This window comes from Rana temporaria, chromosome 9 (assembly GCF_905171775.1).
Source record: "Rana temporaria chromosome 9, aRanTem1.1, whole genome shotgun sequence".
NCBI lineage: Eukaryota > Metazoa > Chordata > Amphibia > Anura > Ranidae > Rana > Rana temporaria.
Window position 1 is genome coordinate 51,607,215 of NC_053497.1, and position 27,064 is coordinate 51,634,278.

The 27,064-nt window shown below is 41.8% G+C and overlaps 1 protein-coding gene across 1 annotated transcript; it reads left to right on the forward strand.

Moving 5' to 3' along the window:
• Positions 1-6,112: 6,112 nt before the first annotated feature.
• On the forward strand, positions 6,113-18,633 carry LOC120913481 (uncharacterized protein PB18E9.04c-like). The gene is made up of 4 exons (XM_040323446.1): positions 6,113-6,257; positions 12,175-15,144; positions 15,244-15,350; positions 17,687-18,633. The coding sequence occupies exons 1-4, from the start codon at positions 6,203-6,205 to the stop codon at positions 17,741-17,743; spliced, it is 3,189 nt and encodes a 1,062-aa protein (XP_040179380.1). The 5' UTR covers positions 6,113-6,202; the 3' UTR covers positions 17,744-18,633.
• The last annotated feature ends 8,431 nt before the right edge of the window (positions 18,634-27,064 follow it).

Consider the following 27,064-nt stretch of genomic DNA (forward strand, 5'->3'; position numbering starts at 1 on the left):
CTGCCATCCCCAAAGTCCTCAATGCCCCAAGTATTTCTGTTTTGGTCTTCTTGCCGGTTTTATGACATCACCAGGTCTTTCTTTCTTCTGGTAGTGATGGGGGGGGGGGGGCTTTCTTCCAGGACTGTGTGACTTGTTGCTCAGTCTTGCAGTACTGTGAGCCCAGCCTGTATAATGATGTGTGTGTGTGGGGGGGGGGGGGGCAAATGAAATGACAGGCTGGACTTACAGTAAATAGGCAAAAATGACAGTGTTGTTTATCCTGAAGATGACCTCCAGTGCTGGACCAAGGAGGAGGTTGGGATGCATTGGAGTGTGGGGAGGATAAGTGAAGGTTGGCAATGTGTTTTTTTTATTGGGAGGGAATGTAAAAATGTTAAACAATTTTAACAGGAGAGCTCTAATATAAAGTTTAACTGAGCCAAACTATTCACTAATTTTCATAATTCACCTGATGATTCAGAAGGATTAAACAAAGCAATGGGGTGAAACTCAGGAAGTTTGTTGACAGTTAGGAATTCCGCATGTTCTTTTTCCAGCACACCTTTACCACACCTAATCTACGGTTTTACAACATTAATACTGCAATAATTCAGACTCCTAATTCCCAAGCATGTCTATAATTTATCTATCTATCTTTTGTATCTCCATTAACTTACACTTTTTATAGTATCTTATATCTTAAAGTATTTATTGTTATCTTTTTATCTATCTATCATATACCGTTTATACTCGCGTATAAGCCGACCGAGTATAAGCCGAGGTACCTAATTTTACCACAAAAAAATGGGAAAATGTATTAAATCGAGTATAAGCCTAGGGTGAGAATGCAGCAGCTACTGTAAGCGGAAAAGAGGGTCAACAATGCCCATTTGCACGCCTCACTGTGCCCATTGCAACCTCACTGTGCCACCCTCCCTGTGCCAATTGTCACTGTGCCCATCCTCACTGTGCCCATTGTCACTGTGCCCATCCTCACTGTGCCAATCCTCACTGTGCCAATCCTCACTGTGCCAATCCACACTGTGCCCATCCACACTGTGCCCATCCACACTGTGCCCATCCTCACTGTGCCTATCGTCACTGTGCCCATCGTCAGTGTACCTGAAATTGACAGGCTTCATTGTTTAAAACTTGCGGTCTCCTCCTGGTCCCTTCCGTGATAGGCGTTTCTCAGCTGACACAGTTCTGCCTATCACGGACGTTCTCTCATCCTCAGACTCGGTTTCCCAGCAGACACTGTGTTCAGTGTTTCGCCAATCACAGACGTCCTCTTGTCCGAGGATGAAAAGGCGTCCGTGATTGGCAGAACACTGAACACAGTGTCTGCTGGGATGGGTGAGAATGAGAGAACGTTCGTGTTTGTGATAGGCGTTTCTCAGCAGACACAGTTCCGCCTATCACGGAAGGGACCAGGAGGAGACTGCAAGTTTTAAACGATGGACGCCCGCAGCCTCTCAAAAATTTCAGGTAGACTGACTCGAGTATAAGCCGAGAGGGGCATTTTCAGCCCAAAAAAAAGGGCTAAAAATCTCGGCTTATACTCGAGTATATACAGTATTTTATTATTTATCTTTCTATCTATTACAGTACCTACAGTATCTATCTGTGTATCTATTTATCTATTTGCAGTATTTATCTTTATCAATCCAATATCTATCTTTGAACCTATCTCTCTATCAATCTATGTATTTACAGTATTTATTATTCTTATAATTATTTATATATTATCTTTCTATATATTACATATCTATCATGTATTTTATTATTTATCTTTCTCTCTATTACCTATCTATGTATCCATCTATCGATCTATCTATCTATCTGAATTAAGGGGCAGATCCACAGAGTGAGTACGGCGACGTATCTACTGATACGCCGGCGTACTTTCAAATTACCCGCGTCGTATCTTTAGTTTGAATCCTCAAACCAAGATACGACGGCATCTGGGTTAGATCCGACAAGCGTACGGCTTCGTACACCTTCGGATCGTAGATTCAATACTTCGGCGTCCGCTGGGTGGAGTTTGCGTCATTTTCCGCGTTGGGTATGCAAATTAGCTATTTCCGACGATCCACGAACGTACGTGCGGCCGTCGCATTCTTTTACATCGTCTCTAGTCGGCTTTTTCCGGCGTATAGTTAAAGCTGGTGTTTTGCGGTGTATAGTCAGATTTGCCATGTTAAGTATGGCCGTCGTTCCCGCGTTTAATTTGAATTTTTTATTTTTTTTTGCGTAAGTCGTCCGTGAATCGGGATGGACGTAATTCACGTCTATGTTAAAAAAAATTACGTCCTAGCGACGTCATTTAGCGCAATGCACGGTGGGAAATTTCGGGACGGCGCATGCGCAGTTCATTCGGCGCGGGGACGCGCTTCATTTAAATTAAACACGCCCCCTAATCGCCGATTTGAATTCCGCCGCCAGAGATAGACTATGCCGCCGTAAGGATTCGATTTAAAGCCAGGTAAGGTACGGCGGCGTAGCATATCTCTGATACGCTGAGCGGGTGCAGATCTCTGTGGATCTGCCCCACAGTATTTATCTTTATCAATCCAATATCTATCTTTGTACCTATCTCTCTATTAATCTATTTATCTACAGTATTTATTATTATTATGATTTATATATTATCTTTCTATATCTTGCATATCTATCTATCATATCTCCATCAACTTACAGTTTTTACAGTATCTTATTTCTTGCAGTATATATTATTTTCCTATCTAGTATGTATTTTATTATTATTAATAATAGTATTTATCTTTCATATATTACCTATCTATGTATTGATCTATCCATCTATACAACTACAGTATTTATACTATATACTATGGGCCAGATCCTCAAAAGAGATACTCCGACTTAACTGCTGTTCAGTCTGTGTGTAACTTTGGAAACGATCCTCAAAAGGCTTTTTCCAAAGTTAGACAGAAGATCCGGCATGTGTAATTGAATTACACTGCCGAATCTTAGGATGCAGTACCGCATCCGCCGCTGGGGGCATTTCGAGTCGAAATGCCGTTGCTAGTATGCAAATTAGCACTTAAGGCGATCCACAAAGCTTTCTAGCTTCATTTTTGCGCCGTAAGTGTTATTTTGCAAGTGTAAAATTAGGGCTGGTTCTACAAAGTGTAAACTAGTCACACCTTGTAAAAGCCCATTCCAGCGACGGCATTTGGTATGCTTTCCCGAGGGAGAACTCCACGGCAATTTGTAAAAACAAAACCGGCATGGGTTCCCCCCCAGGAGCATACCAGGCCCTTAGGTCTGGTATGGGTTGTAAGGAGACCCCCCCCCACGCCGAAAAATCGACGTAGGGGGTCCCCCTACAATCCATACCAGACCCGTATCCAAAGCACGCTACCCGGCCAGCCAGGAAGGGAGTGGGGACGAGCGAGCGCCCCCCCCCCCTCCTGAGCCGTGCCAGGCCGCGTGCCCTCAACATGGGGGGGTTGGGTGCTCTGGGGCAGGGGGGCGCACTGCGGGCCCCCCCACCCCAGAGCACCCTGTCCCCATGTTGATGAGGACAGGACCTCTTCCCGACAACCCTTGCCATTGGTTGTCGGGGTCTGCGGGCGGAGGCTTATCGGAATCTGGGAGTCCCCTTTAATAAGGGGGCCCCCAGATACCGGCCCCCCACCCTAAGTGAATGGATATGGGGTACATCGTACCCCTATCCATTCACCTGGAGGCAAAAAGTAAAAGTTAATAAACACACAACACAAGGCTTTTTAAAATATTTTATTTTTCTGCTCCGGAGGCCCCCCCTGTCTTCGTTATTAGCTCAATTACCAGGGGGGGCTTCTTCTTCCGCTCTCCGGGGGTCTTCCACTCTCCGGGGGGGGTTTCTTCTTCCACTCTCCGGGGGTCTTCCACTCTCCGGGGGTCTTCCGCTCTCCGGGGGTCTTCTCCGCTCTCCGGGGGGGGCTTCTCCGGACTCCGGGGGGCTTCTTCAATCTTCTCCCCTCTTCCGCTCTTGACTCGGCGAACCCCGGTTCTTCTGCAGCTCTCCGGTGCCTTCTTCTTCAGCGCTGGCTGCCTGCTATGTTTGTGTGTTAGCTCGATTTCAAACAGGCAGCCGGCGCGGTCTTCTGTGGCGTCAGGGTCTTCTGGTCTTCCTTTCTTCCGATGTTGCCTCGTCGCCTGTTGTCGCTGTAATGATGGAAGCGCGCCTTGCATCACATTTATATAGGCATCACCGTCCCATCATGCTCCGGCAGGTACCCACGTGGTGGGTGCCTACCCACGTGCACCCACCACGTGGGTACCTACCGGAGCATGATGGGACGGTGATGCCTATATAAATGTGATGCAAGGCGCGCTTCCATCATTACAGCGACAACAGGCGACGAGGCAACATCGGAAGAAAGGAAGAGAAGACCCTGACGCCACAGAAGACCGCGCTGGCTGCCTGTTTGAAATCGAGCTAACACACAAACATAGCAGGCAGCCAGCGCTGAAGAAGAAGGCACCGGAGAGCTGCAGAAGAACCGGGGTTCGCCGAGTCAAGAGCGGAAGAGGGGAGAAGATGGAAGAAGCCCCCCAGGAGTCCGGAGAAGCCCCCCCCGGAGAGCGGAGAAGACCCCCGGAGAGCGGAAGACCCCCGGAGAGTGGAAGACCCCCGGAGAGCGGAAGAAGAAGCCCCCCTGGTAATTGAGCTAATAACGAAGACAGGGGGGGCATCCGGAGCAGAATAATAAAATATTTTAAAAAGCCTTGTGTTGTGTGTTTATTAACTTTTACTTTTTGCCTACAGGTGAATGGATAGGGGTACGATGTACCCCATATCCATTCACTTAGGGTGGGGGGCCGGTATCTGGGGGCCCCCTTATTAAAGGGGACTCCCAGATTCCGATAAGCCTCCACCCGCAGACCCCGACAACCAATGGCAAGGGTTGTCGGGAAGAGGTCCTGTCCTCATCAACATGGGGACAGGGTGCTCTGGGGTGGGGGGGCCCGCAGTGCGCCCCCCTGCCCCAGAGCACCCAACCCCCCCATGTTGAGGGCACGCGGCCTGGCACGGCTCAGGAGGGGGGGGGGCGCTCGCTCGTCCCCACTCCTTTCCTGGCCGGCCGGGTAGCGTGCTTTGGATACGGGTCTGGTATGGATTGTAGGGGGACCCCCTACGTCAATTTTTCGGCGTGGGGGGGGTCTCCTTACAACCCATGCCAGACCTAAGGGCCTGGTATGCTCCTGGGGGGGGAACCCATGCCGGTTTTTTCTTTGAAAATTGGCATGGAGTTCTCCCTCAGGAATGCATGCCGCTGTCATTTTTTTTTTCCCCGACGCAACTTTTTTAAGCCGTCGCGATCCTCAAAACTCGGCGTAACGTAACTTCGCGCATGCGCAGTACGGCCGGCGCGGGAGCGCGCCTCATTTAAATGGGACTCGCCCCATTTGAATAGGAACGCCTTGCGCCGGCGGAATTTTAGTTACACAGCCTGAAATTTCTAGATAAGTGCTTTGTGGATCAGGCACTTAGGTAGAAACTTTAAGGCAGTGTAACTTAAATTGGATTTTTTAAGTTACGTCAGGTTTTTGTGGATCTGGCCCATTATTTGTACATATCTCTCGATAAATCTATTAATCTATAGTATTTATTATTATTATCAATATTTATATATTATCTATCAATGTATTACATATCTATTTATCTATATATCTATCTATTTGTGCATATCTATGTTTTTATCTAATTATTATTTTATCTATTATTATCCTATTATCTATCTATCTATCTATCTATCTATCTATCTATCTATCTATCTATCTATCTATCTATCTATCTATCTACCTATCTACCTTATCTATCTATTTCTATCTGTCTACATCTCTCCATAAACTCTCATTTATTCTGTGTATTGTTCTTGAGTACAGTTTATCTCTGTGTATATAAACAGTTACACCCTGCAATGAGATAAGGAGCACTATTCAGGGAACAAGTGAATACTTCACTGGGGACACTCCCTACTCTCACTGCATCACCTATTGTGTAGTAGAGTGGGCTCTGCGCAGACTGTAGAAGAGATGGCTCAGCCTCTGAGATCTGCAGTGAGGTCAGAATGATGTCACCTGCCCCACCCTTCCAAATAATCATAGCATATAAAATTCTAATCAGGGGTCTGGGAATCATTTCTCATTTTATAAAGTATCGCCCAGCTGTTAATAGGAGCATTGGATTGGCACTGCAAGAATCACAATGAAGCACTCTGGGTTACATGTTGCACATTTGGTGTTACTTTTACTTATAACTGGTGAGTTAACATTGCTCTATCTATCTATCTATCTATCTATCTATCTATCTATCTATCTATCTATCTATCTATCTATCTATCTATCTATCTATCTATCTACCTATCTATCTATCTATCTATCTATCTATCTATCTATCTATCTATCTATCTATCTATCTATCTATCTATCTATCTATCTATCTATCTATATATCTAGCTAGCTAGCTAGCTAGCTAGCTAAAAGACATGTCCCTTATTGGGATGAACAAAACATACTTCAGCTGTCTATATTTCTTGATCTGCTGATTTTTTTTTTTTTTTTTTTGGGCATTTAGTTTATATACCATTGTTTATATACTTACTCAATTTGATTTATCCATGTTAAAGCGTGGTTTACTTAATCTGATTTGGCCCTTTTACTTTTTAAAGGGTAACTCCACTTTTGTGAAAAAAATAATTATAGCATATACAATTGATACACAAGCCATATTGTAATTAATATTATTAATATTATCTTTCCTTATCAGTCTGTAGCCACTGTAATTTTGTATGTAAAAATCAATGCAATATGGAAACCTGCACTTCTATTTCCTAGGAAATGTAATTTCCCACCTGTCTGATTGGCTCACTGATTTTTCCACTAGTCTGTACTAAAATATAAGTCAGATTTTAGGCATCCTCTGCAATAGGAATTATATATATATAGGAATTATATATATATATATATATATATATATATATATATATATATATATATATATATATAATTTTTTTTTTTTTTTTTTTTTTTTTTGTGAAATGGATGCAGACATTACAATTTCCCTCATTAGAGCAGTGCACGTGCATCTGCTGATTACATTGAACACAGACACTCCCATTCAGGAATCAATATTCCAAGGACATAGTGGAAAAGGACTACAAAGTTGTTAAAATCCTTGCAATGTACATTGTTCACCCAAAGGGGGTTGTTTTTTTTTCTCAACAAAAGTGGAGTTATTCTTTAAAGCAGATATTGCACTTATATACAAGGTCTACAAATGTGGCTGCCCCCAAAATAAAATTAAAAATAAAATTAAAAATAAAATTAAAAATAAAATTAAAATATTAATAGATTAATTTTTTTTTTTTTTAAATACCCCCTTACTTCTGGGTGCTTCCTGCTTCATGCCACTGATGTCACTGGGCCTCACAGAGGGGTCTTGGGAAAGCTCAGGATTACAATTCACATGGGAGGACACTACTGCACTGTACAGGAGAGTTTTCTGCAGGATATGTGATCCTCAAATTTCCCAGGATCTCACATAAAGTGCCACTGGCATCACCTGGCCCACATAAGGTGAGTCTTTTTTATTATTCTCTTCCAAAGTGCTAGACACATAAACAGACCTTGCACTTGTAAAGTCTTCTCTAACACAGTGTGTAGACTTTTTCATATGGTATTAGTTACATTAGTTAAATGTTACTACTGAGCATACATTTTCTTCACATGATTTTTTATTTTATTTTTTGCGTTTCTACCCTTATATAGTAAGGCCAAACTAAAGGGGAAGTATAATAGTAAATTTCAGTTTTTGTTTTCTATTTATGTAAAATCTTTATTTTCCAAATAGATATTTAATACAGGCTAAGCCGGTGACCCTGGTGTCACAGTACATTATGGGGTTTTCTAAAGACAGAGCACAGCAGAACTTGTTTACCTTCAGACTCTCTGTCTCTGAAAGTCTGTATGGCCCTTCTGAAAAGAGCAGACATAGATCATCAGCAGAGCAGCAAAGAATAGATAGGTAACCATGGGAAAAGGCGTCTAGACTTACGCCTACTGGCTAAAAATAGTTAAGCATATCTTATCTCAGAGTATATCTTATCTAACAGCTAGCCGTGTTCTAAAATAGCATATTTGCTTTTTTTTGTTGTTTCCACCATAACTTATATAGTTAGCCCCACCTAAAGGGAACTATAATATTGTATTTCTGTTTTATTTTCTATTTATGAGAACTCTTTTTTTTCTTTTAAATAGAAATGTATTACATGCGATCCGATTCCAGTGCGGGGAAAAACAAAGTCCCTGCACCTTTTGTGTGCGAATCCAATGCGAGTTCAGCCAGACATACTGTCTGGCTGAACTCACATTGCACAGACATCACATTTGATCAGCACCGCAGTGCAGGTGGGAATTCCTTGTTAAGGAAAGCTAAAAACTATAGTACACAGAGGCCTTTACATTGTGGGCGACAAAAGGTCAGCCATGAGCATTGTAACAAATTATAGCAATTCCTAGCCATATATATTACAGGAAGTAAACACGTATATATAGCACAGCTCAAGGACTACATCCCCTTGCCCTGCTGCTCCACTACCTCTATATGTAGATTGGTGCAGAGCTTGCTGCAAATAGGGACGTGAGAAGAAGAAATTGGCTGGATGGCCCGCACTCCGATGCAATTTCTTTAATTGTCAATAAAAATCATACAACCATACAGCAATGATGGTGAACAACAAGGAACAGTGGACGTGTTTCACACCTAAAACTGGTGTTTAACCACTTAAGCCCCGGACCATTTTGTTGCTAAATGACCGGGCCACTTTTTGCGTTTCGGCTTTGCGTCGCGGTCAGGTTCACGAAGCTCGCAGCAGACACGCGCACGCCGCAGATAGTGTGCGCGCATGCACAATGGCGCATCCTTAAAGGGGACGTATATATACGTCCTTCAGCCCAGGAGTGCCATTGTGTCGATGTATATATGCGTGCAGCGGTTGGGAAGCAATTAATCGTAGCTCTTTGAGCTACGATTAAGGACCAGTTTTAGGTGTGAAATAAAAGAAATTGCATTGGAGTGCGGCCATCCAGCCACTTAGTAGTAGTTGTGACCAGTCATGGTCACATAACATATCATTTCTTCTCTGGAATGCCCCCAGGTATATTTCATAGTAAACCTGTCAGAATAGGAAATGCAGTTGCTGAATACAACTTGAAAAGGTAACCCATATGTATATTGGCCCATTTTACCACCTTACTATACACCCCTCTCATAGCCCCCTGCTATAACTACCAAAAATGAGCGCCTTATTAAAGTGAACAAATAATTTAACAATATAACCAAAACAAGGCATAATCTTTTTGGCTGCCGATCCTTGGAGGCACTACCTATAAAATCTTTTTAACCTTATATCTGCTTAAACACTATCCCTGGTCCCTGCCGCATTGCACCGACTCGGGGACGACCAACTTCAGCAAATATACCATTCTCACTTCCCAGTTAATTCACCATAACTGGCATTCCATACCTCAGATGTGTCCCCACCCATCAATTTCCAGAAGTCTGATTAACCATTTCAATACCGCACACCGTCATATGACGTCCACAAATGGGATCTCCTATCCTGGGTGGACGTCATATAAAGTCCTGGATTTGTGCGGTGATATCTGAATGATGCCTGCAGCTAGAGGCATAATTCAGATATCATTGTGTTCCGGCGGCGATCCTGCGCACCATAAGAACGATCATAGCGGAGGTTCCTCCGCTTGATCGTTCTTATAGGTGGCGGGAGGGAACATCCCCCCCTCCCGCCGCCATCCGGTGCTTTTCCGGGCTCCCATGTGCCATCGGGGGCCCGGAGAAAGGATCGCCCTGCGCCGGATAGGAAGCATAGAGATGACTGGTGACCAGATGGTCACCAGTCATTTCTATGACTGTCGGAAGGCCCAGGCGCGATGTGATGACGTCACGCCCAGGTACCCGTAAGTAAACAAAGCCGCAATTGCGCCTAGTAAGCATTAGATCTGTGAATTGTTTTTCACGATCTTATGCTTTCCAGCCTGGAGGAGAGATGTGGGGTCTTAGTGACCCCACATCTCTCCTTAAAGAGGACCTGTCACACACTATTCCTATTACAAGGGATGTTTACATTCCTTGTAATAGGAATAAAAGCGATCAAAAAAAAATTCAAAAAAGTGTAAAAAATAAATAAGTAAAATAAAAAATAAATAAAAAAATTAAAACGCCCCTGTCCCCGGCAGCTCGCGCTCAGAAGCGAACGCACACGTTCCTCTGTAACTCTAAACTGGTAACCTGTAAAAAAATTCAAAGCGTCACCTATGGAGATTTTTAAGTAACGAAGTTTGGCGCCATTCCATGAGCATGCGCAATTTTAAAGCATGACATGTTAGGTATCTATTTACTCAGCGTAACATCATCTTTCATATTTTACTGTTTTGTTATTTTTTAATTCATGAAACAATTTTTTTTCCAAAAAAAAGGCGTTTGAAAAATTATTGCGCAAATACCGTGAACGATAAAAAGCTGCAATGACCGCCATTTTATTCCCTAGGGTGTCTGCTAAAAAAACATATATAATGTTTGGGAGTTCTGAGTAATTTTCTAGCAAAAGAATGATGATTTGTACATGTAGGAGAGAAGTGCCAGAATAGGCCCAGTATGGAGGTGGGTATAAAAGCCCTGTAATGAAGTGGTTAACAATGCCTCCAAAGACCCAACCGCATACCTTGTAAAAGTAAAACATATAAAATAACGAACAAAACACACACCATTACCAAAATTCAAATATTGTGGGCAGGCGGGCGGGCAGGCGGGAACGTTTCTTCTCCTCGCGTGCTGACCGAAAGTTGATGTGATGCCCTGTGACCCCTCCACTGCCCAGCCCCTCTCCACTAACTCAGCCAACCCCCCTCATCCTGCCTTCAGAGTTGTTAACCCCCACTAGCCCAGGCTGACTGGGCACCTTCTCATGCTGCCCTGCGCCTATTTTTTGCTTCAGGCTTACTTTCTAGTTACCTGGATGTCAGAATATACATAGTGAATCACTGTGCCAGAACAGGCAAGCGGCCAATGAAGTCATACACCTAATAGCAGCAGCAGCATCTCCAATTTATCAAAATCCAAAGTCATTTAATATGATAATATCAAACACGCTTGCTAGTATTTGTATCATAATAAGTGTGCTTTGAAACCTCTGAACAAAATGGTTATTTCTCTGTGACCTTGCTGAAGAGATTTTCATATCTTTCTGTCCCTGTTATGCCCTTAAAAAAATGGGGGCTGTGTTTATCAAAGACGCCAGTAAAAACACAATCAGAAATTCTAATCCTCCTTCACAGTTTTATGAACATGTTTTTATCTCTGTTTGCATTGGAGAAGTTTGGTGAGGGGGAATCATCTTAGTGGAGACACACATAGCAAACCTGGCGAGGAATCTAATCCTTTCTCACCCTTGCCAAACAAATGCAAAGCTTTTCATATATTTTGTGTATTTCAATGACACTTTGCAAACCTAAATGTGGCTTATAGTTTGGCAAAGTTTAGTGACATGTAGTTTGAGTCACAGTGTAAACCTCTATTGCCCCGTACACACGATCCTATTTTCCGTCGGAAAAACCTTGGATGGTTTTACCGACGGAATTCCACGCAAGCTTGGCTTGCATACACTCGGTCACACAAGTTCTCTGAACTTTCGTCCTTCAAGAACGTGGTGACGTACAACACTGCGACGAGCCGAGAAAATTTAGTTCAATGCTTCCGAGCATACGTCTAATTGTTTCCGAGCATGCATCGGAATTGCTACAGACAATTGGATTTTCTGATAGGAATTTTTATTCCGTCTGAAAAATTAAGAACCAGCTCTCAATCTTTTGCTGGCGGAAATTCCGACAGCAAAAGTCCGATGGAGTATACACACGGTTGGAATTTCCGTTCGAAAGCTCACATCTGACTTTTGCTGTCGGAATTTCCGATCGTGTGTACGGGGTATAATAAGCAAGCACTCTCTTTGATCAACTAGGAACACTGGGAATGGAAGTTCTGAAAAGGATGAAGACCTCATATTTACTTGTCATGGGGGAAACAGTTTAAGTAGACATTCATTATGGAAGTTTTATTTTTGTTTGTCTTTATAATTGAGTGTAATATCTAATGTATTGCAGGCCATCATGTTGAAGCCCAGTCATTCGGGTCTATACTCAGCACTATAGCCACAATAATCTTTGGGTCAACTGATTCACCAACTCCCGATGCCAGCAGCCAACCAGACTGGACCTTTACAACAACTCCATCCTTTACTGAATCAGGCACAGAGACTACTACCTACATCGATACCAGTATCTTACCAGAGTCAACCACTAATCTGATATCTTCTTCTGAGACAACACCAGAAAAGTCTAGCAAAGGCACAACAACATCATTCAGTATTACAAGCAGTTCTCTACCTACAACAAACAACATAGTATCATCGGCATCTACATCAGTATCAAAGCCAAGTGCTATTACTTCTTCCAGTAGAAATACTAGTAAAACTGCATCTTCCACTCACCTGCTTACTGATAGCGCCTCTTCCAGCATATCAGATGCAATTGCCATAAGTATGACAACTCTTTCTAATAATGATGTCAGTAGCAAGCTAACTTCAACAAATAAAGAACTAGCTACAAGTAACAGCCACACAACACCAGTGAATGCACCAAAATTTACAGTGGGTGAAAAAACAACTTCTTATAACAGTAGTACACAACCACCATCAAGCACACTCCAGCCAGTATCAGCCAATAATGCAACTATGTACTTTGATCTATCAGCTTCAACTCCAACAGGAACTTTTTTAAGCCACACTAGTGAAAATCCAACACTAACCAAATCTGAACCAGCACCAAACAGCACAGAAACATTTCTTAGTACTTCAGCACCTACTTCTAGCCATGACCCAAGAACTCAAGCAGCATCTAGTAGTGTGGACAATATATTTTCCAGTACCAAACCAGTTACCATTAGTACATCAGAAATGGTTTCAAGTACTTTAAGTTCAGCTACTTCTACTATGACACCAGCTACTAATGAGATTACTAGTTCAAGCAACCAGCCATTGACAACTAGTATTAAACAAGTATTTAATGCTGCTGAAATCACACAGAACACTGTTCAACCTACATCAGCGACATCTCAGCCGGTATCACATAGTACAGATCCATCATCCAGTGTTGCAGCATCAACAGTGTTAAGTGTTTCTGATTCCACTGCCAAGACAGAAGCCACCGCCAACATAGCTAATACAGTCACAGCCTCAAGTCTGCACCCACCAAGCACCAATAATGATTCTGGTAATAATACCATTAACCAACCAGCAGAAGCTAACAGCACAACACTTTCCATCACAGCTGTAGGTAGCATGTTGACTACTGTCATTAGGGAAACCAGTAGCAATGAAGGTAAGACTATTAGTACAGCAGCATCCACCAATAATGTTCCACTAAGTTTTACATCATCAATATCATCACCATCAACTCAAAATACAAGCATGACGTCTTCCAGCATTGATATGATCACCCAACCAATATCAAGTATTAGTAGTGCTTTATCTACCCAAACAATTACCAGTGCCCCTTCCATACCTACAAAAAGCACTATGACTAGTTCATTACCAACTGGAACAACTATTAACAGCATGTCAACCACTTCTGGTAATTATACCACTAACCAGACAGCTTCAACCAGAATCTTAGCATCTCCAAATAACCTTGCCAGCAGTCCGGCAACACCTGTAAATAATTTTACAATATCATCAACAGCAGCACCTGTTGATATGTCTACCTCATCCAATAATGGTACAAATGTCCAAACAGCATCAACCAACAGCCCATCAACATCTTCCAGAGACAGAAGTCCATCAGTTACCATAAACAATACAGCCTCTTCAACAATCTCAAGCAATTCAGTACCTTCAAATACCAATACAACACCTTCTACAGAAACATCTTCCAGAGATAGCACCAGAAGTCCATTGGTTACCATAAACAATACAGCCTCTTCTGCAACCTCAAGCAATTCAGTACCTTCAAATACCAATACAACACCTTCTACAGAAACATCTTCCAGAGATAGCACCAGAAGTCCATTGGTTACCATAAACAATACAGCCTCTTCTGCAACCTCAAGCAATTCAGTACCTTCAAATACCAATACAACAACACCTTCTACAGAAACATCTTCCAGAGATAGCACCAGAAGTCCATCGGTTACCATAAAAAATACAGCCTCTTCAACAACCTCAAGCAATTCAGTACCTTCAAATACCAATACAACAACGCCTTCTACAGAAACATCTTCCAGAGATAGCACCAGAAGTCCATTGGTTACCATAAACAATACAGCCTCTTCTGCAACCTCAAGCAATTCAGTACCTTCAAACACTAATACAACAACACCTTCTACAGAAACATCTTCCAGAGACAGCACCAGAAGTCCATTGGTTACCATAAAAAATACATCCTCTTCAACAACCTCAAGCAATTCAGTACCTTCAAATACCAATACAATAACACCTTCTACAGAAACATCTTCCAAAGACAGCACCAGAAGTCCATTGGTTACCATAAAAAATACAGCCTCTTCAACAACCTCAAGCAATTCAGTACATTCAAATACCAATACAACAACACCTTCTACAGAAACATCTTCCAGAGATAGCACCAAAAGTCCATTGGTTACCATAAAAAATACAGCCTCTTCTGCAACCTCAAGCAATTCAGTACCTTCAAACACTAATACAACAACACCTTCTACAGAAACATCTTCCAGAGATAGCACCAGAAGTCCATTGGTTACCATAAACAATACAGCCTCTTCTGCAACCTCAAGCAATTCAGTACCTTCAAATACCAATACAACAACACCTTCTACAGAAACATCTTCCAGAGATAGCACCAGAAGTTCATTGGTTACCATAAACAATACAGCCTCTTCTGCAACCTCAAGCAATTCAGTACATTCAAATACCAATACAACAACACCTTCTACAGAAACATCTTCCACGACAGCCTCCAGTACACAACATTTTTCGAGCACTTATGCAAAATTGTCTTCTGTAACGGAGGACAGCTCATCTACAAGCAACAACACGGCAGGTAAGTGGGTCTATAAGTATAACTAGAAAGTGAAAAGTAAAATAAATTATGACACCATAAAGAACGAGTCTCTGAAGTAACACTGAAATCTTCTTTCAGATGTCACAGTCTTTTCCCCAGCCAATGTTTTGGCTCCGTGGATGATCATTGTCATTTCCTTGGCTGTTGCCTTTGGAACATTTCTTCTTGTTGGAACACCATTACTGGTAGGTAATAGTCTTCTTCATAACTTTTGTTGCGTTCAGTTGCCTCTTCCTACAAGAGAATCTCCTCCCCACTGTTATGGGCCATGCACACAAGTGCTCATATAGTTCCTAAGCCTTTGGAAGTTTGTACGGAGCCTTATTTGTGTCCACTTTCAACCTGTACAAAAAAAAACACTAGTGGTGCTGTACATAGTAATGTACACTGCAGACATTGTACTATTAGGTCATGTCAGAGGTTCTCTATGACTGTACTGATTACAAGAAGATAAGAATGGAGCATGTGCCCCTTATCAGAGTCCATATACAGTACACGTAGCCTTTATAGCTAGATGGACCATAAACATATTATGTTGCTCTGATGTTATGTAACGAACCAGGCATTAAAAGATCTTCCAGGGCCATTGGGGCATGCTCGACACAAAGGATTTTCCAAGATCTGGATTTTTTATGGTAAAGCAAAACTTCAGGCTAGCAAAAAAGAGAAAACATTCCATATGTATGTATTTAAAAAAAACACCCCAATCCTCTGACCATTTAAAGTGGAGTTCCCATTAAAAAAAATATCTGCCATTAATGTGCATATAATAAATAAAAAAACAACATTTGGATATTTTTTTGTACTCACCTTTAAATAGCTGTTGCTATGTGGTCCCACAAAATCTGCCTTCTTCATTACCTTGGTTCCTGTCGTCATTTCCATCGGCGCCTCCGCTCGCTACTGTTCCTGGGAAATGTGTGTCATAATTTCCCAGGAGTCAGTGCGCTTCCCAGAGGGCTTGTTACAGTGTTTTTGTTTTCTTCATTGCCATCACAACGGGGTGGGCACTTCCGACGACGGCGCCTGTTGTGATGGCAACCCGAGAGGTTGACGGCGGTGCGGTTACAATGTGCATGCGCGAGAATGGGGCAGGACAGGCGGTGCATGGTGGTCGCAGATCATCACAGTATCCAGGAAGTAAGTGCTTGTGGGCTTCACATTGCCCACAAGCAAAATGAAAATGTCAGAGAACAGTTTTTAAAAGTGTCTTTCTGCTAAAACTCGGGAGATCGGCGGCGGATTTAAAAAAAAGTAGGTGAACATACCGTATATTTACAATATGATTGCCTCATGAAATATATTTATTTTAAAAATTGATTAATGTAGTTGGAACTCCGCTATAAGTACCTTTACCTTCTCCCTTATTTGGAAAACGTTGCTGTCCCAGTAAAAGGTCAAATCTTGGGTTAGAAGGATATTGGTGACCATTTTCTAATAATAGATGAAAGAAAGTTCAGTTCAGTTTTTGAGAGCTTCCATAAAGGGCTGTGTGAATTGTGAAATGATTCTTTCACTTTTTGATTGAAGTAAAAGATCTAGTATGCGCTCACAAATTAGAAGCAGGAATATGCATGTATGAAGACCATAGAAATAACCAGACCTGCAGTAGGTGGTTCATTGAACCAAGCTAATGCACTTTGTTTTCCTAGAAAATTGATGGCGAACCTTGGCCAAAACATCTGGGGTGCCAAGGTTCGCCATCAATGACCTAGAACATCTGGATGTCTATGAGTTGCTTTTATTCAATGTCCTTTGTGCTTTATCCATTGATAATATTAAACTGTGTCTTTTTATGTCAATTTACTTTATTGATCTGTGGGCTTATATTATATATATATATATATATATATATATATATATATATACACACACATACATTTTGGTTAAATGCTCCCACTCTATGGTTCTGTCAGAAATCATGAATTAGACCGAGACAGAAGTACAGTTAAATCACACTTGTTTAATAATAATAATAATAATAATAATAAAAAGGTAAACAGAGTAAGCGTAATCAAACAAGCCAGAGTTCAGTAACCGGATCGGGTAGTCGGCCAAGCCAATGTCAGAGAGCCAGAGATAAACGTAATAGTCCAACAAGCAGGATCAGGAGCCAGAAGGAACGCCAGCTGAGTAAGTCCACAACAGGAACGCAGGAGAAAGTCTCTGTGATGTTGACAAAGGCGAAGGCAGAGATGAAGTGAGCTGGAAGGCTTTAAGTAGGCAGGACTGATGAGCAGATCATCAACAGGTGAGTCACTGTGGAGAGATAGGAGCTGGCAATTAGCCGACAGCTGAGCGGCCAGCTCAGAGAAGGAAGGGCTGGGGGATGCGACAGAAGGGAGGAACCAGGAGTCCCGGCGGGGGCCCAAGAAGAGGAGGAGTAGGGCTACTTTGTGCAAAACCATTGTACAGAGCCGGTAACTATAACATGTTTGTTATTTTATAAAATAAAAAATAATAATGAAGCTTTACAATCACCTTAAATCCTACTTCAGCTAATACATATTTTATTTTACAGGTTATATATTTCCTAAGAAGAGATACTCGCTACATTGTTTCTGGCTCCTCTATTTAATGTGGACTACCTTGCAAATGTCAGAATGATTTGAACTTTACAGTGTTACACAGAAAAGATGTGTGAGACCTAATGCCCCTCCTGGTCACTGAGTGCATTACATGAAGAGTACAACAGAAGCTTGATGGACATTGTAGGATGAACAGTGGTCAGCTATACCTGATCTCCAAAACCCTCTGGAAATATTAACCCTGGAAAAGTACCAGATTTTTTTATCTCTGTTTATATGGTACATCTTTTTTTTTTTTTTTTATATTAATTCCCAAGTCTTTCCAAAGTGATATGTACTGAAAATTGAAAGGGAAAACTGAAATTAAGAATGTGTTGATAATTTGGGTAGATTAAAGTGCCTTAGCATGCTATCAGTTGCTTTTATATCAGGACTGACACACCAACATATTCCTAGAAAGTAACAAACAATGTGAAAATGCAGCATAGCTACTAACAACCTCCAAGGCTCCATTCACACCTGGGCATTTTCGAATCTCGGCAGAATTACTGCGATTCTGCTTGTGATCGTAAAACGCGCTATAATCGCAAAACATAGGTTCAGGTGTCATTATTGTCAATAGCACCTAAAACGCAATTGTCGCACAGGTTTATCGCGCTGCAATCAGATCACGTAAGGCTTGTTGCCAAAAAGGAGCAGGAGCCTCTTTTGGGTGACAAGCTTCACGCAATGGGATTTGCAATGATTGCCGCACAATAAATCGTGCAACAATTGCAGAAAAAACGCACCACGTTTTAGGTGCCTGAACCTGCCTTTGCGATTGTAGTGCGTTTTGAGATCGTGGGCAGAATCGCAGTAATTCTGCCGCAATCCTAAAATGCCCAGATGTAAATGGAGCCAAAAGTTTGCTAATTTTAGGCCAGATTCACGTAGAATTGCGGCGGCGTAACGTATCATAGATACGTTACACCGCCGCAAGTTTTCATCGCAAGTGCCTGATTCACCAAGCACTTGCGGCCGCGGTATTGCATCCTAAGATCCGACAGTGTAAAATAATTACACATGTCGAATCTAAGGGCTATCTATGCGTAACTGATTCTATGAATCAGTCGCATAGATACTCTGAGAGATACGACGGAGTATCAGAGATACTCTGTCGTATCTCGGCTGTGAATCTGGCCCTTTGTATCTATCTGAGTTAGGATAGTGCTGCTGAGTGGTATAGGAGTTTCTTTCTTTTAAAATTCTAGTCAAATGAACAAATACTTACATAGAATTGTTTACCTTTATCATTCATTTATCCATCATTCATCTGTACATTCCCCTCTTCAGCCCCCAGTGCCTAAAACATGTCAAAGTTACAGCACTGTGCAATAGAATGCAGTGAATGTGTTCATTCACCAAGAAATGTACTATTTTTAATGATTTGTGTTTTTAAATCTTGCATAGACACCCACTTTAAATCTTTCTGCTGTGCAGAGGATTGTGGGATGATATAGTCAACTGTCACCCAGGGACCGTAGCATGTCAGACAAGCGCTATATGACATAGAAAGCTATGTGAGGGTGACATCTAGTGGTTATTTTGTGTAAAGCTAATATGTACTGTATTTATATAATATTGTTTTTACTGCTTTTTTTAAGCAATCTTGTTACAGGAAGGATGTATTTTAGCACTACTGATTACTACTACGGATTAGAAGAGACATTGCTGGACAATGTTAATTTTTGCTTAAATGTAAAGTTAAAGTAAAAGTTATTGAACATATTTATTCTGGCTAATTAAGAAATGAAGTGCCATTTGATGTTACATAGTTGAAATGTAAGGATACTGTAAAAAATGAACATAAACAATATGGACATTCTATGTCAGTCGCTATAGAATGATATTTTCAATAAATGTATTTATGATATCTGGTGTACTGGTGATATATGAACCGGAACAGTCAGGGCTGGAACAAGGGGTGGGCAGATGGAGGTAGCTTCCGGGGGGGGGGGGGGGGGGGTAGCGTGTATTGTAGGGATGGAGGCAACGCAAGTTAGTTAGTTAGTTTGTTAGTTAATACGTTTGTTAGTTATCTCGTTAGTTAATTAGTTCGTTAGTTAATTAGTTCGTTAGTTAATTAGTTCGTTAGTTAGTTATCTCGTTAGTTATCTCGTTCGTTAGTTAGTTAGTTCGTTAGTTATCTCGTTAGTTAGTTATCTTGTTAGTTCGTTAGTTAATTAGTTCGTTAGTTATCTCGTTAGTTAATTAGTTCGTTAGTTATCTCATTAGTTAATTAGTTCGTTAGTTAATTAGTTTGTTAGTTAATTCGTTCGTTAGTTAATTAGTTCGTTAATTCGTTCGTTAGTTAATTAGTTCGTTAGTTTGTTAGTGCCACTGTCACTACTTTTCCCTGGGCACTAGAGGATCGTGTCCTGGTCCTGGGAACAACTGACCACAGTCAACCAACTAGGATTCCTCTTTCAAATGTAGAATTAAATCGTAAGTCTATAAATTATGCCCAAAATGTGCATGATATCTTTAACATGTCTGAAGTGTCAGGTGCTGGAGAGTTGGACCTCCTGACTGCCTCTTTTATATCTCATAGAGACTTTGCTAGAGGCTCTTTTAGATGGTGGGCAGGGACAGTAAAAACAGGTATCTGAGTCGTGGTTTTACTGTTTATATGTTTATAGCGCAAAAAATAAAAAACGCAGAGATAATCAAATACACAGGGCACATCAGGACACGGGGCACAGGGCACATCAGGACACAGGGCACATTATGGGGCACATCGTTTACCAGCCAGCATGCAAAGTAGCTCCCCGGCGAGCCTTTTCCTTTCTTCTCATCCATCCCAGATGATGTCACCAGCAAATGGGGATGGATGAGAAGAGAGGAGGGGCCTCTGGGGAGCAGAGTGACATGAGAGAGAACTTATTAAACACGCTTCCTGCGCTACTCTTTATGCTGGCTAAATCTTGATCTACCCGTCAGGTGCCAGCTGTCGGCGATTGACGGGTATACCGCTGCGGACCTCCGATGCGATTAGGTGGCCCACTGAACCCATCGGGAAACTCCCGGTAGTTCCGATGGCCAGTCCATCCCTGCCCCCTGTTGCACCGGCGCTGTCCCTGCACCCACTGCCACCCCGAGGCCTGGCCTCGGTGGCCTTGTCTGGAATCCGGTCCTGACTACAGCGCTGGAGGGCTTTCTTCCATGGTGAGTATTTCATAATGTGCTAATATGCCATGCATACAAGCACATTATGCCATTGCCTTGCAGGTTTTTATTTATTTTTTTGCAACGTCTGCGCTTTACGACCGCTTTAACTCACAGTACAGTTAATAAGTATGGACAATTGAGAATGACTGTGACTTGGCACACTTAGCAAAGGCATGCCTCCATCCCTAATATATGGATATGGATAGAAAAGGAGTTGGTGGGTCTTTAGATGAGGCATGTCTGTGCGAGTAATGATAAAACAATGATAAAAATACATATGATCTACTTTGATGTAACTAGATGTCACAATCACGTGAAATGCGTAGTTGATGCACACATAATCAATTCATAATGATGATGATAATCACAATATTGATAACCATAAAAATAGAGGTAATAATAATAATATAATAATAATCGTATCATTTTTATTCAGAGACTCTACGCGTTTCATGGCCTGTAGCCAATCGTCAGTGAAAATTTCAAGACTATAGAATCAGCCCAGAGGCTGTGCCCAGCCTCTGAATGGGGATACGATTGGTCTGGGCAGTGTGTCTCCTTCCAAGTTGAGTATTTCATAATGTGCTATTAGGCAATGCATACTAGCACATTATGCCATTGACTTGCAGGTTTTTTTTTTTTTTTTGCAACAACCGCAGTTTACGACCGCTTTAATACACAGCACAGTTATTAAGTATTAATAAGTATTTCATTGAGCTTTGAGCTATAATTGTGTGCTAATTCTAATATAAATTAAAATAATAAAGAAATTAAAATAATAATAACATTAATAATAAGATTATTGTAAGCTCTTGCCAGCAGGGCTCACCTAATCCACTTGTCAGGATGCCATGTACTGTTTTCTTACTGTACTATGTCCTGTTGTCTTGTAAATCTCTGTGCAAACTGTCAGCCATGTATAAATCCTTTTATAACAGTAATGTGAAAATATATTCCGATGACTGCAGGTGATAAATTTGATATATAGAAATATCTTTGTAAATAAACAGAGACATCATGTGAATCAATGGAGCAGGAGACAATACAACTATACCAATAGGCATATTATACCATATAAAAATATTGTGGTTGCTTTAATAACATTATTAAACTCTCATATACAAAAGACAAATTTACTAATCCTGTAATTATCATACACAACAGCAGCTGCCTCTAATCTAAACATGTCCATGCACCTTCCCACAGGTATGATGTAAGAGGAGTGTCTACAGTGATAGTGGCTCGGAACCAAAAAACATAGAGGAAGTAAATGATATGGATGTTGCGCATAGCAACTAATTGGTTATATTTGTATTTATATTGTGTTTACTGTAGTTACTACATCCATTCTACACTGATTTTGTTTTTTGGTCAACATCAAGAACAAAGGGCCAGGTTCACGTAGAATCGCGGCGGCGTAACTTATCCTAGATAAGTTACACCGCCGCAATTTTTCATCGCAAGTGCCTGATTCACCAAGCACTTGCGATGAAAACCCACGCCCGCGGCCTCCGGCGCAAGGCGGGCCAATTCAAATGGGCGTGTGCCATTTAAATTAGGCGCGCTCCCGCGCCGGACCTACTGCGCATGCTCCGTTTCCTAACTCCCGCCGTGCTTTGCGCGCCGTGACGTCATTTTTTTGAACGGCGACGCGTGTAGTGTACTTCCGTATTCCCGGACGGCTTACGCAAACGACGTTGATTTTTAAATTTTGACGCGGGAACGACGGCCATACTTTAGACAGCAATACACTTGCTGACTAAAGTTAAGGCACCAAAAAAAAGTGTAAATATGGGACGGGAAACTAGACTAGCGGCGACGTAGCGAACGCGAAAAACCGTCGTGGATCGGCCGTAATTCCTAATTTGCATACCCAACGCTGGTTTACGACGCAAACTCCCCCCATCGGCGGCCGCGGTACTGCATCCTAAGATCCGACAGTGTAAAACAATTACACCTGTCGGATCTTCTGGCTATGTATGCGTAACTGATTCTATGAATCAGTCGCATAGATAGAAACAGAGATACGACGGCGTATCAGGAGAAACGCCGTTGTATCTCATTTGTGAATCTGGCCCATTAAGACTTTCAAGATAGATAGATAGATAATAGCATAGCTCCCAACTGAATTTACCGCAAATTTACAGCAAATTTCAGGAGTTGGACATAGCTTCGATTGATGTTCTAGCCAATGGAATCATAATGTAAAAAAAAAAAAGGTGTCAGCTTCCTGTGTACTTTCTGGTTTTTGTGGAGAGTAGTGCGGTGGAATTTGCACAAATGTGAACCATCAATGCAATTCCAGAACGATTTACATTGATGTCTATGGAGACTAAATTCGCAATGCAATGCTGTAAACTCGCACAAGACCCTTTTTTTTAATTGCATCACATTCGTAGAGGAATCGCAGCGCATTTATGTGAACGACCGTTATTGAAAACAACGACTTTATGGACTTAACTACTTAACTACTACCTACAAAGCCATCCACAACTCTGCCCCCAGCTACATCACTGACCTAGTCTCTAAATACCAACCTAATCGTTCTCTTCGTTCTTCTCAAGACCTCCTGCTCTTTAGCTCTCTCATCACCTCCTCCCATGCTCGTCTCCAGGACTTTTCCAGAGCCTCTCCAAGCCTATGGAACTCCTTACCCCAATCTGTCCGTCTATCTCCTTCTCTATTAGCTTTTAGAGGATCCCTGAAAACCTTCCTCTTCAGAGAAGCCTATCCTACCCACATCTAACAACTGTATTTAAATTTTGTCCATCTGATCACCCCCCACATCTACTACCCTTGGTTCCACTTGACCCTCCCTTCTAGATTGTAAGCTTTAACGAGCAGGGTCCTCTGATCCCTCCTGTATTGAATTGTATTGAGTGAGTGAAAAACTTATATAGCGCTGCACATGCAAACTGAATCGCCTCTGGGCGCTTGTTTGACTTTTTACTATTGTAACTGTACTGTCTTCCCTGATGTTGTAAAGCGCTGCGCAAACTGTTGGCGCTATATAAATCCTATGTAATAATAATAATAATGATAATAATAATGACATGCAAATTTAGAATGTTTTTGATGCATCACATTCGTTTTTTTGGGGGGGGGGGTTAATTCTCCTTTAAAGGGGTGTGGCAGGGGGTGTGGCGGGGGGGCATGTTTTATGCCTACATACGTTTGCTAGTAGGTGTCCCTCATTCCCATCTCAAAATGTTGGGAGGTATGATAACAGAGATAGCAATCTCCCAGGACATTATGGGTACATATTAGATCACATTACACTAATGCCGTGTACACACGATTGGAATTTCCGACAAGAAAAGTTTGATGTGAGCTTTTGGTCGGAAAATCCGACCGTGTGTAGGCCCCATCGGACATTTTCTGTCGGAATTTCCGACAGCAAAACTTTGAGAGCTGGTTCTCAAATTTTCTCACAGAAAAAGTTCATGTCGCACAAAAATTCTACAAAGCTTGGAACCATTGAATTTAATTTTTCTCGGCTCGTTGTAGTGTTGTACGTCACCGTGTTCTTGACGTTCGGAATTTCCGACAACATTTGTATGACTGTGTGTATGCAACACAAGTTTGAGCCAACCTTCCGTCGGAAAAAAATCCACAGTTTTCTTGTCGGAAATTCTAATCGTGTGTACGCGGCATAATTCTTAACCCCTTGGCGCCAGCTGTACGCATTTATACAGCTTTTAAGCAGGTGAGCCCTGACGGCGAGCGGCTGCACATATTACAACTTACAGCGCTGATAGTGCGCTCCCAGCATGTTAGCCGGCAGGGATCAGTAAGCTCCAGATGCATACTTGCATGCAATCGGGAGCTTTCCGATCATGTGATCACTGTGACAGCCAATCACAGCGGTCACATGACCCAAATGCTCGTCTCCACCTTCCAGCTTTTAGAACTTTTAAAAGGCCAGGAAAAAGTGGGTGGGAAGGGGTCAATATTTATCATGTTTTCATACTAATGCCCCACACACACGATCGAGATTCCCGGTGGTAAAAAGTCCGCCAGGAATCCCGGGGGGGAACCCGAGAACCTGCTCGGTCACTTTCCCCATGTACACACCAGAGGTTTTCCCATCGGGAAAACTGCGTTAGAGCTTTGGCCGGGAACCTGGCCTTGTATATGCTCCACCGCAGCGTTTCCCATAGGGAAACTTCCGGGAAAAAGACCACCGGGAATCGTGGCAGGAAAAAAAATTCCTGCCGCGATTCCCATCGGTTTTCCTGTTGGGAAAACTGCCATGGAGCATACGCACAGACAGTTTTCCTGGCCAAAAGCTGTCATGGCAGTTTTCTCTACGGAAAACTGGTCGTGTGTACAAGGCATAACTGTGTTAAAAACACATTACATATTCATGTTGTTTCTTTTACATATACTGTGGAACGATTTATTTTTCCATTATTGCATATTTTAATTGTCCAAACACTAAACTTCCATCCTACCATCAGACCTGTTATTCATGAAACATGTAATATCAAATATACAACAATACAATCATTATTATCCCCCTATATCAATGGTCAATGGGAGGAACTCTCTACACGTTTCTCATATCAATGGTCACCTTCATCAGGAAAACATAACAACATAAAAAAAAAAGAAACATTTTGTACAACATTTGTACATTTCAAATCTATTTATTAGAAAACTTGTAGCCAGATTCACGTAGAGATACGACGGCGTATCAGTAGATACGCCGTCGTAACTCCGAATCTGCGCCGTCGTATATTTAAGAGTATTCTCAAATTGAGATACGCTTAAATGTAGCTAAGATACGACCGCCGGCGCCGTCGCATCTTAGCTGTCTGTTTACGCTGGCCGCTAGGGGCGTGTACACTGATTTACTCCTAGAATGCGTAAATCAGCGAGATACGCCTGTTCACGAACGTACGCTTGCCTGTCGCAGTAAAGATACGCCGTTTACGTAAGGCGTTTTCAGGCGTAAAGATAAACCACCAAAAAGATGGCACAGCCAATGTTAAGTATGGACATCGGAACCGCGTCAAATTTTTTAATTTTTACGTCGTTTGCGTAAGTCGTCCGTGAATGGGGCTGGGCGTAATTTACGTTTACATCGAAACCAATGAGTCTTTGAGGCGTAATTTGGAGCATGTGCACTGGGATACGTCCACGGACGGCGCATGCGCCGTTCGTTCAAAACGTCAATCACGTCGGGTCACGATTCATTAGCATAAAACACGCCCACCTCTTCACAATTTGAATTAGGCGGGCTTACGCCGGGACACATTTACGCTATGCCACCGTAACTTAGGATGCAAGTGCTTTGTGAATACAGCACTTGCCTCTCTAACTTATGGCGGCGTAGCGTATATGAGATACGCTACGCCTGCCTAACGTTAGGCACGTCTCCCTGAATCTGGCTATTGGACTTCAAACAGCACTTATACATCCAAATTTTATGAGTTAAAATCTGTAATTGGCCTCCAGGGTGACACCAGGCAATTATGCAAAAATATCCCATACCTAGAATTCATCTTTAAATAATTTTAGATTTTTGTTAATAAATGCATTTATTTATTTTAATTATTAACTATATAATATGTATTTACTTTTTAATAAATGTATTTATTGGAGTTTATGGGATATGGCCTTCAAATCAGCTCACAATCCTTGTTATTTACTTTGTTTTGTCGTATGGTTGAGGTCAGTAAGGGGTGTGCTCACTCACTGTGCAGGTGGGTAAGTACTTATGCAGCTATGTAAGCTATGATAGAGATGGACGCAAACCATGGTGATCATTACGAATTCATGACCTTAGTTTCTGTGTCTCATGGCTGAGCAGTGAATCAGAAGTATCACCACTCCCATCTGGAGTAATCACAGAAGGAAAACTTCCAGTATCCCAAAGAGATTCCATTCTTGTAAGCTTTAAATACGTTACACCCATGAAAACAATGTAGCAGCAATGGTTCCATAAAATACTTTCTTTGGCATGCAATTGTTTTACTTTTTTTTGTAAATGTATACAAGCAGCAGACATTACATATATATAAAAATTATACTTTTATTGGCTAGAAAACCATATTATTTTATCATACGCACACAGCCAATTCTTTTTTGAATTATTGGAATTTTCACAAGCCCAAGATTTTATTGCTCTCTGTCCCCCCATTGGACAGATTTTCACTGAC